The sequence below is a fragment of the Grammomys surdaster genome, unplaced genomic scaffold, assembly GCF_004785775.1.
Source record: "Grammomys surdaster isolate TR1022 unplaced genomic scaffold, NIH_TR_1.0 1100, whole genome shotgun sequence".
In the NCBI taxonomy this organism is placed as follows: Eukaryota; Metazoa; Chordata; class Mammalia; order Rodentia; family Muridae; genus Grammomys; species Grammomys surdaster.
Window position 1 is genome coordinate 265,434 of NW_021605519.1, and position 17,881 is coordinate 283,314.

General features: G+C 44.7%; 1 protein-coding gene across 2 annotated transcripts in view; it reads right to left on the bottom strand.

The window, feature by feature from the left end:
* Positions 1–13,871: 13,871 nt before the first annotated feature.
* Abcf3 (ATP binding cassette subfamily F member 3) overlaps positions 13,872–17,881 on the bottom strand; it is a 12,637-nt gene continuing 8,627 nt past the window's right edge. For both annotated transcript variants that reach the window (XM_028783389.1, XM_028783390.1), the window contains 7 exons: positions 16,334–16,378; positions 16,104–16,236; positions 15,494–15,582; positions 15,216–15,307; positions 14,647–14,779; positions 14,429–14,516; positions 13,872–14,341 (listed from right to left, as the gene is read on the bottom strand). In XM_028783389.1, the coding sequence (XP_028639222.1) occupies positions 14,183–14,341; positions 14,429–14,516; positions 14,647–14,779; positions 15,216–15,307; positions 15,494–15,582; positions 16,104–16,236; positions 16,334–16,378 (739 nt within the window). In that variant the 3' untranslated portion in view covers positions 13,872–14,182. The remainder of the gene's footprint in view (positions 14,342–14,428; positions 14,517–14,646; positions 14,780–15,215; positions 15,308–15,493; positions 15,583–16,103; positions 16,237–16,333; positions 16,379–17,881) is intronic.

The following is a 17,881-nucleotide window of genomic DNA, read 5'->3' on the forward strand; positions in this document are numbered from 1 at the left end:
GAAGAGTCTGAGAACCCCAGGAAGTGACAGGAGGTGAGTATGTTTGAGGTCACTCCTAAAGATGCCCTACTGCAATTCTGCAAAAAGAAGTTAAGGAGCGGAGTGCTGTAGGCGGGAGCAGCCAGAGCTGTAAGACTGAGGTAAGAGAGCATTTGTTTGTTTTACATACAGACGTCCAATAGCTTACACCATTTGTTAAAAATACTATTTGGAGCCATGCGGTGGTGGTGCATGAGAACTACACAGAGTTGAAAAAAAAAAAAGCAAAACACACACACACACACACACAATTAGGGATGGTCAGGGGCAAGGGTAAACGTGCTTTGCTGGCAAACCTGAGCTTAATTCCTGGGACCCACGTGGTGGAAAGAGAGTATTGACTCCCACAGGTGCGTGAATGCTTTGCCTTTGCGCACGCATGTAAACGGCGTGCATGCCTGCCTGCCGAAAGGGACCAGAAGAAGACATCGAATGCCTTGAAACTGCAGTTTGGGTGGTTGTAAGTCACAATGGAGGTGCTGGGAACCCATATTTTTTGCAAGAACAAGTGATTTTAACCCCTCAGCCATCTCTCCAGTGTAGATGTAATTTAAAAATGTTTTAGGGCTGGAGAGATGGCTCAGCAGTTAAGAGCACTGACTGCCTTTCCAGAGGTCCTGAGTTCAATTCCCAGCAACCACATGGTGGCTCATAACCATCTATGATGGGATCTGATGCCCTCCTTCGGTGTGTCTGAAGATAGCAACAGTGTATTCATATACATTAAATGAATAAATAAATCTTTAAAAAATGTTTTAAATGCTATTTTGAGGAGGCAAAGAGAAGGATCATGACTTTGAAACCAACCTGGACTGTTATTTTTTTGTTTTGTTTTGTTTTTGTTTGTTGTTTTGGTTTTTTTGTCCACACACACACACCCCACACACACAAAGTCTGTGTAGCCCTGGATGTTCTGGAACTTACTTTGTAGACCAAGCTGGCCTTGAACTCACAGAGATCTGCCTGCCTCTGCCTGAAACCTTACCTTAAAAAATAAAATAAAAACAAACCTCTAACTTTTCCTCTATTGAACTGCTTTTGTATTGTCAACAATAAGTCTGTGGGCTTGTGAAATCATGGCTCAGTGGGTAAAAGCACTTGCCACCAAATCCAACAACCTGAGAACTGTTTCCAGAACCTACATGGTAGGATGGATACTATGGCATTATGTGCCCCTCCCCCACAAATGTGCTCCCAAAATAAATACAATGTAACTTTAAAACTTCTTAATTAAAAGCCATCTGGTTATACTTGTCTGAGGGTAGCTTTTGGTTTTCTTTCTTTCTTTCTTTCTTTATTTATTTATTTAATTTTTTTTTGGTTTTTTTCGAGACGGGGTTTCTCCGGGCTTTTGGTTTTCTATTATGCTTACATATTTGTTATTTTGCCCATATCACAGTTTTGGTACAGGCAAATAATGAAGATAGATAAGGCAAGGAATTGAGTAAAATGATTCCTCTATTCTTGTTTTTTAAAAATAATTTGAATTATTTTAGTTCTTTTGCCTTTCCATATAAATTGTAGAATAGTCTTGTATATATGTACTTTTGTGAGTGTTTTTTTCTTTTTCTTTATTTATTTTATGTATATGAGTACAGTGTGGCTGTCTTCATGCACACCAGAGGAGAGCCTCAGATCCCATTACAGATGGTTGTGAGCCACCATGTGGGTGCTGGGAATTGAACTGAAGACCTCTGGAAGAGTATCCAGTGCTCTCTTAACCACTGAGCCATCTCTTCAGCCTGATATATATTCTCTCTATGTAACCTTAGCTGTCCGGGAACTCTTGCTGTAAATTAGGCTGGCCTTAAACTCACAGAGATCTGTAGAGAGAATCTTTTGTGTACTGTGCGGATCCATCACCTGTCAATAAAGAGCCGGTGGCTTATTAGCAAAAGGCAGGAAATAGAAGCTTGGAATTCTGGTAGAGATTGGAATTTCGCCCTGGGCTTGGAGGAGACAGACTCATGAAACTGAAGAAAGGTAAATAGCCATATGGTAGACATAGACTAGAATAAATGGGATTTTTGTATTAGCTAGTTGGGGAACAAGCCCAAACTTATGGCCTAGGAATTTATTCATAAATAATTAAGTCTCAGAGTCATTATTCTGGGAACAAAAAGCTCCTGGTTACCGTGATCCACCTGCCTGTCCCTCCTATGCACTGGGATTAAGGATATGATCCACCACTCCTGACAAGGTTTCAGTTTTTTGAGACAGTTTTAATAGTGTAGTCCAAACTATCTTCACACTCACAGCAGTCTTCCTGCCTCAGCTTGCCCACAGTTGGCTCCAGCTAATCTTTCTGTTTGTTTGAGACAAGGTTTCTCTGTGTAGCCCTGGCTGTCCTGGTTCTCGCTCCGTAGCCCAGACTAGTTTCAAACTCAGAGATCCACTGCCTCTGCTTCCTAAGTGCTGGGATTGGAGGTGGCCACCACATGCTAGGCAAAGGCTAATCTTATCTATAAAAAAACTCTTTCTAGAGTTGGTGGGAAAGTTCAGGCTGGACATTTAGCAGATGTGTCCTCAGAATAGAAGAGCTATTAGACTTGAGGCAAGGATTGTATGCTCTGTAGCTGAGAGGCCTCCAGGCTCAGCACAGACTGTGGAGATTCTCATTGGCACAGATCAGATTCATCATCACAAATTTACCAAATCAAGAATTCCAGACATGGGAGGGACTGTAAGATGGTGCAGTATGGAAAGACAGTTGCCACTCAAGACTGGTGATCCCTGAAACCCACATAAAGAGAAGGAGAGAACTGACTCCACAAAGTTGTCCTCTGACTTCCACAAGTGCACTATGGCACACACATGTGAGCACACACACACACAGAAACATACACACATTACATTCAGTGTTTAAAAGATGATAATAATTTCAGATGGGGCTGGAGAGATGACTCAGTGGCTACGAGTGCTTGCTGCTTCTTTTCAGAGGATCTGAGTTCAATTCCCAGCACCCACATCAAACTGCTCACAACCACCTGTACCTCCAGCTCTAGGAAATCAGTCACCCTTTTTCTGGCCTCCACTGACAGCAGTGCACAGAAACACATATACATAAAGAAAAAGTACATACATATACAAAATTAAATTTAAAACAAGATTTTAATTTTTATTACTTATGTAAATTATGCATGTCTGTACAGGTGAATGCAGAGGCCAGAGACATGGTCCTTCTGCAGCAGGAGGCACAGGTAGATGTGAGCTGCCTGGTGTAGGTGCTGAGAATCAAACTCGGGTTCTTTGGAAGAGTAATAGGAGCTCTTAACCACCGAGTCATCCCTCCCAACTGTACTGGTCTAGATTACGGTGGCTTCGAACATGCAGAGATCCACCTGCCCCTTGCTGTCTGGATGCTGGAATTAAAGGGGTAAGCCATTGTGCCCCAACTTCTTGTTACTCATACTCATTTTTGACTGGACTCAGAAGTAGAAGCTCTCAACAAAGACAACCTACATCTCTTGGCAATTTGTTCCTGGTGTTGTTCTTTGGCTTCATCCTCTAAGGGAAAAGTTTAGAATATTCTGTAGCCTCTTCATTTTTCTTAGTGCATTGTTTCTTCTGTGCAATATGTCCAAATTTATGTTGCAGAACACTTAGAGAAACAAGACTCTGACTGAATCTTGGTTGCTTTTGTCCAGGGCTGCTTTGTTTAAGGGCTTTCTGACAGCATATTGGTGGACCAGGATCTTCTTTAGAGAGATTATAAAGCTTTGAGGCTCTGCCAGCTTTTTTGAGCCCCAACCAGCAAGGCACAGTAGGAACATCCTTCTCTATCTTTTACAATAACCAAATTGGGAACACCTAGATTGGCATCCACAATTCATCCTGAATGTTATGGATAGCCCAGCAGCCAACACAAAGTCTTTACTCTAGCTGGTGTTAATCCCAAAGACGGAAGGAGAAAGGCCGCCGACCCACATCTTCATGGCTGAATCAATTAAAGCAAGCAATTAATTTAAAAAAAGCTTTTAACATGTGTACAGGCTGTTTCCTTATGGCCACAGGGAAGTAACTAAGACAGATACATATGGGGGTGGGAGGCGATATAGCAACTTTGAAGCATTCTTCAACTAGTTCTGATACTTTTATATTTAAGGATACTTTAGGTTGGATGAAGGCTAGCTTCGTGGGTAAGGCCACTTGCTCTGCAATCATGAGGATCTGAGTTTGGGTCCCAGCACCTATGTAAAAATCCAGGGATGGCTATATATGACTGTAACCAAAGCTTTCTGGGGCAGAGACAGAAGGATCCCAAGAGCTTGCTGGCCAGTCAGCCTAGATTATTTGGGTGCTTCTGCTTCAACTAAAGGCCCTGCTTCAGGGCTATAATGTGAGGAGAAACAAAAGAAGACATCTGACGACCTGCTTTGTTCTCATGTGCACTCACATGCATACACCTCACATACATAACAAACCACACACATACAGAGGAATAAAAAAGTACTTAACAGGAAAATTGGAACACAGATGTCAGAGTTAAAACAAACAGTGAATCTGGGAAAACTGAGGAAAGTAAGACGGTGAGATAGCTACTATGTTAATCACATAAGATGTTGATCAGAGGCTGGAGAGTGGCTCAGCAGTTAAGAGCACTGACTGCTCTTTCAGGTCTTGAGTTCAATTCCCAGCACCCATATGGTGGCTCACAACTATCTGTAAAGAGATCAGATGCCCTCTGCTGAGTGTCTGAAGACAGCCACATTGTACTCACATACATAAAATAAAATAAAATAAAATAAAATAAAATAAAATAAATATAAATTAAAAAAAAAAAAAGATGTTGGTCAGAGTACTGAGAAAAATAACAAAGCCAGTGTCAGGCAGGCTGCAGTCAACTCTGGGGAAAGAAGTACCCCTTTGAGGAGCAGGTATCCTTACCATTCCCTTAGAGTAAACCTTAGTCAGTCCTTTATGCACCTAACTGTAACAGATTGCATTTTGGGTAAGGCCTCCAGGGGAAGGCACGGTGAGAAGTGGCAGAGTGGTCCTGGGCAGCCAATCCTCCGGGGAGCCAATCCTCCAGGCAGCCCTGTACTGCTCTCTCAGAAGGGCCGACTGTCACTTTTTTCCTGCCTGCTAAAAATGAATGCTTGCTTGTTCTACTTGGGACCATGTGAATCCTTTCACCTCTGAAGCCCAGATCAGAGATGCTCTGTGGTCAAAGATTTCTTCCTTGTTTGGGATCTGAGGAGTTGACCTCTCCTTAGCGTAGAACAAAAAACTTATTTCTCCATGAAACAATTTGATGTCCCACTGTAAGGGTTCATGATTCGCTTAAGAATGATAACCCAGACTCAAATAGTATGTAAATGCAAAGAATGATTTATTCTGCAGAAGTTCAGCATGCTGGGGTCTCCTATTACCAAGATAGAGACACACACCAAGTGAGCTCGCAGACCTGATTTAAAAGCACATTAGGGAATTCCAGAGGGTAGGTGACCTCTATTTTAATCTGTTAGGTCCACCTGTGGACATTCTGTCACCAGGGTGTGGGGGTTGGAAATTCCTGCTGACACATTGTTCTTGCCTCAGGCCTGGACTTGCCTGGACTTGTCCAATTCTTGGAAACAGAGATTTAGGCCTAGTCTCCTTAACTGCCAGTTTGCAGCCTGTCATGGAATCAGCCTAGCCTTCTCACCACCTCCAAGAATATTTTGGTGTATATTATTATAGGCATAACGCTATTGTGCACTGTGTAAAGATTATACTTATATTATAGTCTTGTGTCTCCATATCTGGTTGCAATCCTTATTCTAAGAATTCCCTGTCTCAATATTGTATATCTTTGCTCCCCAATTATTCTCTGATTGGTCAATAAAGCTAGCTGATCAGCCAATGACTGAGCAGAGGACAGAATAGGGGTGGACTTCCTCCTAGCCAGGGGAGGAGTGAGTGATGAAGCAGAGATTAGCTATGAGGAGTCCAGGAGACATCATGAGAAAACAGTTCCAGGATAGAAAGCCATAAAATGCAAGTATCTTGGTGATTTCAGCTGGGAGGTAGCTAGATTAGCACAGAGGATAAAAATAGATTAATACTGCTTAGTTGTTGTACCCTTAAGTTTTGATAAATAGTCCAGTCTTAATAATTTGCTAGCTAGCCAGGCTAAAAGAAAAACTGCAACAGTTATAAAAAGATACTAACACATTACCTACAATGTCACACACCTGCACACCCACAGCACACCCACCCACCCAGACACTAATGTCACACACCTGCACACCCACAGCACACCCACCCACCCAGACACTAATGATGATGTGGCTTTATTACGTAATCCTCAACACCAGCTTCAGTTTTGCTGTGATCCATGAGATCTGGCAGGGCAGAGAGGGACTGAAGCACTAGACTGCCAGCTCAGGAGCCCATCAGTAAAACTGGGAGGGCAGAGTTGGGGTATGCGGTGGTGATGGGGCACACTCCTTGTAGGAACAGTGACCTCTGAGGAGGAGAACAGCATGTAAGTCAGTTCTGTTCTTTAGACCCAGGCTCAATGAACTGTTAAGGTACAATTGATGAACGGTCCAAAGAACCATCAATAGGAGGGGGTGGTGGTGCTGTGGGAGTTGTCACTCCCGTGTGCATCTCTTTGAGCTTTACTTCTGACAGCTTTATATCGTAATAAAAATAAGTCAGACGGAAAGGATAAGGAATTGACATGACTACCCCTCTGGTTGAGTTTGCTAAGCAAGTACCTGACTACTGAACTATCTCCAGCCCTTGGCATATCAGTTTACAGGGGGAGGCGTAAGCCTCTAGGAAGAACATATAGGAAATGTCCAGTTGGATGGAAGGCTTTTTCCTCGGCAGCCGCTTGTCCTGAGAACAAGGCTTGCATGTGACTGTCCCAGTCACAGCAATACTGTGAGGTGGAGGAGGGTTCTAAGGCCTATACTCAGTGGTGATTAAGTGGCCTATTTTGAGAGGCAGCCCAGGTAGAGGAGAAGCAGTCACCTCAAACTCCTCCTCTGACACATCAGTCCAGGTTTGACTTAGTAGGAAGGCAGGCCTTTAGAATCACTGAAATCATGCTGCTAAGTCAACCAATATTTATTTGCTGGACAGTGATGATACATACCTTTAATCCCAGCACTTGAGGAGCAGAGGTGGATCTCAGTGAGTTCAAGGCCAGCCTGGTATACACTGAGTTCCAGGACAGCCAGGGCTACAGAGAAACCCTTTCTCAAATATCCACAAAACAAAACAAAATCCAATTTCTTTTCTTGGGGCTCATGTCCAATAAGTTAGGTTGACAACTGTGATTTCTTATGGCCTGTAAGAACCTGATTCACACTTTCATGTTAATATTGTGAACTTGATAGGATCTAGAGTCAATTAGGAAACAAACTTCTGGCATTTCTGTGAGAATTTTATTTTAAGTGTGTGTGGGTCATCTGTGTGTAGGAGCCAGTGGAGGCCAAAGAGAACCTCTTGGATCTGGACTCATAGGCAGGCTTAAGCTGCCCAACGTGGGTACTGGCAACTAAGCTGCAGTCTCCTGCAAGAGCTCCTGACTCCTAAGCCATCTCCGAAGCCTCTGTAGACAATTTCTTACTGGGCTATCGAGGTGGGAGGACACAGCCTAGGTATGGGCAGTGCCAGTCCAGCACTGGGTCCTGGTCTAAGCAGAAAGGATAGAAGGGGCTGAGCACAGTGGTAGGCACACATTTTCCTAAATTATTACTGGATTAAACTTGCAACAGTGAAACAGTTTATCAGTAGAAATTCAGCTAACAGCTGGGTGTAGTGGCCCACACCTTTAATTCCAGCATTTGGGAGGCAGAGGCAGGTAGATCTATGAGTTTGAGGCCAGATTGAGTGAGTTCCAGGCAGCCAGGGCTACAGAGTGAGCTCCTGTCACAAACAAACAAACAAACAAACATTCAGCTGATACCAGGCATGGTTGGGCACTAATATAATCCCAGTACTTTGGGAGGCAGAGGCAGATGATCTTTTGTGAGTTTGAGGTCATCCTGGACTACAGAGTTCCAGGACAGCCAGAGCTAGGTTACAGAGTGAGACCTTGTCTCAAAACAAGCAAACGAACAACAAATAAAATTAAGTAAATAGATAAATTGGCCAGTGGGGACCTGGCTTAGTGTTTATAATCCCGGGACCACAGAAGCAAAGCAGGAATGTCATCAAGATCAAGGCCAACCTCAGTTATATGAGATCCTGTCTTCATAAAACAACATAACTGCTTCCCTGGCATAGTGGTACAAAACCCAGACTTTTACAGCAAGGGAGAGTCACAAACCTAGGGAGGAAGAGGGGACCATGGGAAGATGAGGAGAACAACAAAAACTGGGATGCAGGTCTAGTATAGGGCATTCTGGAAAAAATGGCGGTGTGTGTGTGTGTGTGTGTGTGTCTGTGTGCAGAAGAATCTGAAAATAAAATCTTTACAGTGGGAGAATCCAATAAGAGGTCTTTTCTGGGCCCAACAATACAAAGCAAGAGGTGTTCATTTCGACTGAGGAATCTGACTAAATGTAGTGTTTTTCAGTCACATAGCATTACAAGCCATAGCTCACTAAAAATCAAAAGGCAAAGCCAGTGCAATGGTTCAGTGCATTAAGGTGTTTCCTACCGTACCTGATGACCTGAGTTCACCTGGGACCACATGGTGGGAAGGAAGAACCAACTCCTACAAGTTGTCCTCTGACTGTAACAGGTGCAGTGTGGCATGTGCGGACATATATACACATAAATACATGAACAAATAAATGTAATTTTAAAAATTAAAGCAAACAGGATGTGATACATATATTTATAATCATAGCACTTGGGAGACAGAAAAAGGGAGATTAATTGTAAGGCCAGTTGAGGCTAAATAGTGAGGTTTTAAGGCAGCCCTCGGCTATACTGAGACCTTGTCTAAAAACACTCAGGGGTCTGAAGAGACGGCTCAGAAGTTAAGAGCATTGGCTGCTTTTCCAGAGATACTGAGTTCAATTCCCAGCAACCACATGGTAGCTCACAACCATCTATAATGAGGTCTGGTGCCCCCTTCTGGTGTACAGGAATACATGCAGGCAGAACACTGTATACATAATAAATCTTAAAAAAAAAAAAAAGAAATCATAAAAACACTCAGTTGAGACGGTGCTGGTAGGACATATCCTGTTGCTTGCAGAGCCTAGCAGTTTGTGATAAGTCTGGAGAAGTGGGAGAATCAGACCTTCTGGTGCAGTGTAAATCCAGCCCACTATGCAGAGTCCTAGAAGGCTGCATAGGAGCTGTGCCTGTGTCTGTCACCAGTGCTGCCTCCCCTAATGGAGGGGGCCCTTTGGCCCTGAGCTGTGACTACCAACCAGATTTGGGGAAATGACTCTATGTACACTGTAGGACTGAGTGAAATCCTGTGGGTATCATTGCTCACTTATGATTTAAAGACACCCTTGTGAATACCATCAGACACCAAACTTTAGAGTGTGCCCTTCAGCTGGGGCTGCTCTTTCTACCAGTCCTCTATGGTAGACCACCTGTATAAAGCAAGGTGCTCTTGGTGACAGTCTAGCCCATGGCCATTGTAGAGCACACTTGACACCAAGAGCACTGATGCAAAAGGCCACAGCAGATAACCTACCTGGTTGAGCAGGAGGCAGATATCATTGACATCCATTCTGTCTGCTTGGTCTCCAGTGTGTGGTGGTGGTGGTGATGGTGGTGGTGGTGGTGATGGTGGTGATGGTGGTGTTGTGTGTGTGTATGTGTATGTGTATGTGTATGGGAGGCCCTGAACATATACTTGGACAACGTCAAGCCAAAGCAAGAAATATGTCCAGGCAAACATTAATCCAAACAAAACCAAAGCCTAACAAGAACATGAATCAATAAAGTGTGAGGCTCACAACAAATAGTAATGATTATCATAATGGCTAAGCCTTGAGATACTAGAAACAGGAAGGCAAGCATGAGGTATATCTTAGCAACCACACTCCTCTCTGAACAGTGCACCTAGCAACAACCTAGGACTCCCGTGAGCACTAAGTATACACATCCCACTCTGGACAATGGAATAACTATTGTTATTTTATGAACTTCAAATGTGGACAGTTTTTTGTTTTTAGACAGTCTAACTACGTAGTACTGGCTGGTCTGAACTATAAAAACCAGGTTATTCATGGAGAGCCACCTGCTTCTGTCTCCAAGTGCTAGGGTTAGAGGCATGTACTATCATGTCCAGCTCAATTTCCATTCAAACACATTTCCAATGCATCTAGGTACAAGGGAAGGAGAGCCAATCTAGCCTGGACTGCCTGGGGGTGCATGAGCAGTAAGGTAAAACTGTCTACAGGTAAACTTTTACGGACAAGCCTCCATTTACCATCTTATGCCTGTGTATTATTGGGTGTGCACACAATTAAGTCAAATGCATTATGGGAAGGGACATGTGCAGTGGGCACAGGCTCATGCAATCCAAGCCTGTCAGACAAAATAGAACCATACATCCTAGTAACCAAATTCCTCTCATCTCCACAAAAGGCAGTCCCTAATGCCATCAGGGCCCTTCCATCTTCACTCATGTGGCCCACTGCTCTCTTCTGCTTTTTCTGTTGCTTTGCTTTAAACAAAATTTCCTTGCTCTTTTTTGGGCTTTCATTTCATTCTTGAATAAAGATCCAAGAACCTGGGAACATCCCTCTCAGACTACAAGCGATAAAGCTATAGTAGAAGTTTTGCTTGTATTACCTATTAAATAGTTAGTAGAGGGTGTGCTTATATTTTGATGGAAAAACTTGGATTGCATGAGCTCATGGACTCACTACCCATGCCCATTCCCATAATGCATTTGATTTTAATCATGTGCACAACCAATGTACAACTCGCTAATGCAGTTATTCCTGTTTTACTGATTAGGGAAAACAAGGTGTCAATATACACTTCTTACTCCATACTGGGCTTAGTTTATGAGTTAAAACCAAATGGGAGGGGTAGGGAGACAGCCCAGTTGCTAAAGTGCTTGTCTTACAAGCAAGAGGACCTGGAGTTTGATCCCCAAAGCCATATAAAAGGCCATGCACGGCAGTGTGTGCCTAATTTAAGTGATGTTGTTTCCTGGAGCCCTACTAGCCAGCTAATCTAGTTTATTTGGTAAAGTTCCAGGAGAGTGATAGATCCTGTGTCAAACAAAAGGTCAAAGGGCCTGAGAAATGACTCCTGAGGTTGTCCTCTGATCTCCACAGGCATGCAACACACATGCAAATGTATACATATATGTAAAGAATTTAATAAGCCAGTGCAGCAGGTGGTTGTTGAGGCAGACTCCTGCCAGTGAAGGGTCCAGGGCTGGCTGGCACTGCTGCCTTTCCTCACCTCTGTATCAAAAGCTGGCTGGCACTGATGTCTCCCCTTGCCTCTGCATCTCTAACTCGAGCCCCTGGCATCTCACCTCCAGCGTTCTCCAGCACAGGCAGGCTTACTTCACTGTACACCTGGGCATGTCAGGGTCATACAACTGCAGTCACTGAGTGCCATCTCCTTTCTGGAAGGCTCCAGCACAAGTGAAAGTAGCATGTATGTCTGCAGCTTTTCTTTAAGCCCAGACTGGTCCATGGTTAGTTACAGAAATATCTTCTTTTTCTAGTCCTTACAGTCAGCTTGGGCACAGTAAGCCCATGCTGAGTATTTTTAGACTGTGTGGTGGCCAGTCCTTAACAGTGCCACAAGGAACCTGGGGGTTAAATGGTTTGCTTTTCTACTGTGGCCTTAAGTGGAAATTTCTGGTTTTTTTGGAGACTTAGGTCATAATGCTTTGCTGGGGCAGATGAGTGAAAGGATGTTTTGCTAAAGCGGATACATGAAAGAATGTTGAGGTAAGACACAGATGAGAGGTGGTTTTGTTGAAGTAGACTTGTGGGAGGACACGTGTTATTTAGAAGGAATATAAATATGATCACAGATGGTGGGACAAGGCTCATCCTTTGGTTCACCTTGCACCACTTTGCTGATCTTTGCTTGTCATGACTTCTTAGAAAGTAACTTGCCAAAAAAACTTCTCAGGTTATTTGGCTTCTGGCTGCTTCCTCACACTCAGGGTGATTGGTGGAGTCTCGAGGTTTTATTCTGGATCAAGCTGTCATTGTTGATTCCTGTGTGGTGTCTGCTGAGTAGACTGGAATGAAGCTGCTAATTCGTGTTTGGTGTTTGCTAGTGGGATGAACTGCTGATATCCTGACACTGAAGACTGGATTCATCCCAAATAATTCTTTCTAAACAGACTTACTTCCTCTGTGTCCTAATAACCTTTCTTTTTTACTACCTCTGGTGGGTGGTGGGCTAGAAAGGAGGTTAAGGTGAGTAAGAACCCTCATTAAAGTAGGTTTTGAAAAATCAAAGACTAATGTGGCCCCGTCTACTAATACTAACTAGTATGTGCAAACCCTTTCCTCACAACACCTCAACTTCCAATACTCTTGGTGCTCTTCTAGGGACCATCAGTACTTCCAAGACTCCTAGTGGGCTTACTAGCTAAGAGGGATTCAGAGACTGAGCTCAGAAGACTGACAGGCATGGGACCACTAGTTCCCCGAGTTGGAAAAGGATTACCTGTCTGAAAAATCTCAAATTCTAGTGACGTGCAGAGCCAAGCACAAGGATTGCTGCTGAGGTGCTCACAGTTCATGTGCATTCTTAGGAGGATCTAGTTGAAGGGAGTAGGTTCTAGGTGCACACTGTAGGAAGTTTGAGATCTCTCTCCTAAGCTGCTGTATCGGCACATCCCCATCCCCCACCATGTTGTCCTACACATGAGTAACACAGTCAAGCGCCCATGGCTGAAGCCTCTAAAACCATGAGGCGACATAACCCTTTCCTTGTTTTAGTTTTTTTGTAAGGAATTCTTACATTCAAGGCTAGCTCACACATTGTCCCTTACCTCACAGGCCTCTCTTCCCAAACCACTAAACCATAACGTTCAGCATAGCTCAGGGAAGATGTGGGGTTGAGACTCATGACTACAATCTCTAGTAGGCTGAGAGAGTCGTGTGATGTCTCCATTTTAATGTCTTCTACATACCGATTAATTGTAACAGCTGAGCCCTTGAGAACTTAACTTACAGGTCAGGCTCCTCTTAAATGGATCCAAATGAGCCTCCGGTTTCAGCTTCCAGTGTGCCTGGGATCACAGGCACATGCTACTACTGCACATCTTCCTCTCTTACAAGCCTGCTTAATTTGGAAAGAACGAAGTGTTCTATTTTTTTTCAGTTAGACAATTCCCTACTTCCCAGGCTGCTTCTACATGGTTAGAGGAAACAAACAGAACATTAAATCATTAATGCAAACTGGGAACAACAATAGCTTCTTTTTTTTTTTTTTTTTTTGAGACAGGGTTTCTCTGTGTAGCCCTGGCTGTCCTGGAACTCACTCTGTAGACCAGGCTGGCCTCGAACTCAGAAATCCATCTGCCTCTGCCTCCCAGTTTCTCTTGAGCCCTAAAGGTCCAGATTATAGAAATGAGTGATGGGGCCAGAGTCCCGGGAAAGCAGTTGGTGGGCTGTATGAGGCCAGAATCCAGTACCAGTTCAAACTCCCAAGCAGCAGGGGCTTAGCCAGCAGAGCTCACGACCATCTCAGCCGAGGCTAATTCCAGGCTAGGGTGCGAGCACCAGAGCAATCCCCATACACCCTTCTCCATTCCTCCAGCTCGAGCCCACCTAAGTGACAGACAGATGACATTTCCTAACAAGAGGAAGGCTGTACTGCTGTTGCTTTGTCTGCATGACTGACAGTCACATCACAGGAAAATACCAGAGAACCCAGAACCCAGAGCAGAAAATCATGGCAAGCCCTGCCCATGAATGAGCAGAGACGAGGCAGAAGAGATCCAGGAGGGTATTTAATTTACATAGCAGCCACGTGGGTCCCTGTCAAGCTGGGCAGTGGGGTACTTAGAACCCCAGATGGCATCCCCTTATCCTTTTCCTTCAGGACTGTCTTCACAGGCCCTTGTATAGGTCTCCCCACATTGTGCAGAGGATGCTCCAGTTGAAAGGAAGAGGAATTTGGAAATAAGGCTGTCCCCAAGTAGGGAAAGTCCTAAGCCTGGAGTTGGTTGCCTACATGGTAGTTCAGGGGTCTTGCAAAACCAGTCCACGTCCTTGGCACAGTCCTTACTCAACTGGGGCCTCTAGAGAAAGCCCTCCCGACGGAACTGTTCTTGGAGGAGGGCCCGGTACTGGTCAAATCCTCCCTCAACCCGAGTGACACTGCCTTTCTCGCACACCCACAGCTCCTTGCACACCAGTCGGATGAAGCGTTCATCGTGAGATACCAGAATGACACCACCCTGAAAGACAAAACATACGTACTCAAGGGATAAGGTATCAAGGGTACAGAACCCTCAGGAAGAAGAGTCAGGCAAGAACATGCTTACTCTGAAGTTGTTGAGAGCATGGCCCAAAGCTTCAATTGTCTCCATGTCCAGATGGTTTGTGGGTTCATCCAGAATATAGAAGTTGGGGCTGGAAGGGAGAACACATGTTATAAGATGGTAGAAAATTAATCCTTATGGCACAAAGAAGAATCATTTTGCACTGGGCAAGAAGGGGAAATGAGAAGGCAAGACCCCTCCCACCCCCCAATTAGACTCACCAAGGCATGGTCATCTGAGCAAAGGCTACCCGGCTCTTCTGGCCCCCAGATAAGCTTGCAACAGGGCGCATGGCCAGTTCTCCAGAGACACCATACCGGCCTAACTGGTGACGATATTCCTCTTCAGGTCGCCCTGGAAAAGGCCCCGACATCAGATGATCAGATGAGCTCTCAACCCAACTCACTTGCTGCTTCCTAGGTGTTCGTTCTCTCTCTCTCTCTCTCTCTCTCTCTCTCTCTCTCTCTCTCTCTCTCTCACTCACTCACTCACTTATTTTTGTTTATGAGTACACTGTAGCTGTCTTCAGAAACACCAGAAGAGGGCATCAGATCCCATTACAGATTGTTGTGAGCCACCATGTGGTTGCTGGGGATTGAACTCAGGACTGTGGAAGAGCATCAGTGTTCTTAACCGCTGCGCCATCTCCCCAGCCCTAGGTTCTCCTTCTCAGTGCCCATGTTCTTATACATAGACTTAGGGAGACTTCTGTAGACTGACTGACTCAAAACAGGCCTAGCTGCAAGGATCAGCAGAAACACTCTTACTGCAAACTGTAACCCTAACATACCAGGAAATTTTCGAGCCAGGAGTTCCACAGCACTGACATTCAAGTCTAGTTGTTCCACGTGGTGCTGGCTAAAATAGCCTATTTTCAGATTCCTAGAGGCAAAAATGAAGGCAAGAAGCACAACTGTGAAGTTGTATAAGCAGCTGAATGTGTATGAGTGTGCATACAGTTCACTGGGGGGGGGCACTACCTGTGGGCTGTGGAGAAGTATAGGTGGCTCTGTGTGTGTGTGTGAGTGTGTACACAGTTCATGGGGATAGGAGGTGGGGGTCCATTACCTGTGGGCATGCCTGATACCCCGAACAGGAGCCAGGTCCCCCATGAGCAGCTTCAGCATCGTAGATTTCCCAGCCCCATTCTCCCCAACCTGTAGGAAGCGTGAACGTTCGCAGTGAGCATGCACGGAGGCACAGAGGGAAGGAGGAGGCGAGGCCCTGGGTGGTCCCAGCCTTACAACCAAAAACTCTAACCAACTAGAGGAACTGGAGACTGACCTGGCTCTCAAATTTGGGCAGAAGGTACTTTTTACTTGCTATTTCCCCAGCCTTTACCTCCCTTCTGAGGAAAGGGGAAATTTCCCTAAAACCAAGCTCAAAAATCCTTAGCTTTAGCCTATGTTCTTGCTTTAATGTCTTATGACTGTCATAATTCAGAAACAAGGACAGTAAGGTAAACTACTGCTGTATATATTTACAAAATGCCACATGCCAGGTTTTTCATCTCTGAAAACCCTATGAGTCTACAGAGAACACAGCAGTGCATGAGTTCCTGTGTCTCGGCCCCGCCCATTTCTCTTTGTACTCTTGCTTCTATTGTGTCAGGACTGGCCCAACCCACGCCTGTTCAAGAAGACAACTCCCAGGGCAGTCAACATAAGAGCAACCATACCACACAGATTCGGGACTCAAGATCAGCAGAGACAGACAGGTGACTGAAGATGATGTGTTTAGGATCATAGTAGAAATCCACCTCATCTAGCTGCAGAATTGGCGGTGAGAACTTCTCAAACCCATCAGGGAACCTGCAGGAGGGGCAAGGACGGCGCGTGGAGGCAGCCAGACATGCGAGCTCCCCATCCCTCCCCTGGCTCCCCATCCCTCCCCTGGCTTAGTACTCACTTCAACACCACCTCTGACTCCTTGTCCACCGGTTTTAGTTCAGGTCTGAGAGAAGAGATGGAGAAATGATTATTTTAACAAGATATCAAAGCAGAAAGGAGAACACTGTGGGTAGAAAAGTTTAAGGAGGGAAGGGAGACAGGAAGTTGAGTGGGAAGGGTCAAGATGTATGGAATTAAAGTATATTTTGGAAAAAAACTAAAGGATGTATAGAAAAGATACAAGGAAACTTGATACTTATTAAGCTAATTAAAAAATAAAGTTTGAACTGGGTGGTGGTGGTGCACACCTTTAACCCAGTACTCAGGAGGCAGCAGCATCTCTGTGAGTTCAAGGTCTAAAGATCGAATCCAGGACAGCCAGGGCTACACAGAGAAACCCTGCATCAAAAAAAGTTTCAACAGAAGTACCCTATGTGTGTGTGGCTATAGCTGCTCCAAGAACCTACAGGTTATTAGGTTATTAGAGTCCCAGTGCCAGGGCTGGCTACCTCCCTACAAGCTGATGGTCAGGAAATAATACAGGCAACGAAGCTCCTGCTGCCTAGCCCTTGGTGCTGGGAGGTGCTTAACAGGATGCTGGGGGAGAACTGCCACCAACAGTTTGCCTTAGCCATGGATTTGTGTGCTACACTACTGTCTAGCCAGGCCAGAAGTACCCACTTGTAAGTCTATTATGGGATAATCAACTGCTGCCTGACTGGAATTGAGGCCTGCTCCACAGGAAGAGCTTGCATCTGTACTGTAAATCAGACCCCACCAGAGCCCATAAGCTCCAGTGTGGGAGCCAGAGCTATTTGTTAAATCATCACCATGTGACCACTAATTGCCTTCTAAATAACTATGTTTATCCCCATAGGTTAGTCAGCTACAATCTGAGAAGCAGTAACTGCAGAGACTCATAACTTGTCAAAGTGCTGTTAACAAGTGACCACTGTTGAGTGTCAACTGTTATGGAACAGTCTTCTAGGCATGACCCGGCCATGACGCTCACTGCAAATTGCTGGGGTTACTGCCCTGGATCTGCATGAGACTGGACCTGTCCTGAAGGGGCTGAGCTCATGAGCTCCTACTACTAAGGGTTTATAGGCAATTAACAATTACTAGAAGAGGGAGAGACGTTTTCTTCAGTAGTATAGCCACTAGTGATCTTCTGTAAATAACACCTTACCTATACTCTTGTAAGAAATCCTAATGAAACTTAATATCATGACAAAGTCCATTACACACACACACACACACACACACACACACACTAATAAAAGCATTAAGACAATTAACTTTATATTGAAAGTGATAACATACACACAATCCTACCACTTAGGAGGCTGAAGCCAGCCTATGTAAAAGTTTTGTGTTATGTAGGGAGACCCTGACTCAACAAAATGACAAAAATAAACAAAACTTAAAAAAAGAAATCTGTTTAATCCCAGCATTTGGGAGGCAGAGGCAGGCAGATCTCTGAGTTTGAGAGTTCGAGGCTAGCCTGGTCTACAGAGTGAGTTCCAGGACAGCCAGGGCTACACAGAGAAACCCTGTCTCAAAAAAA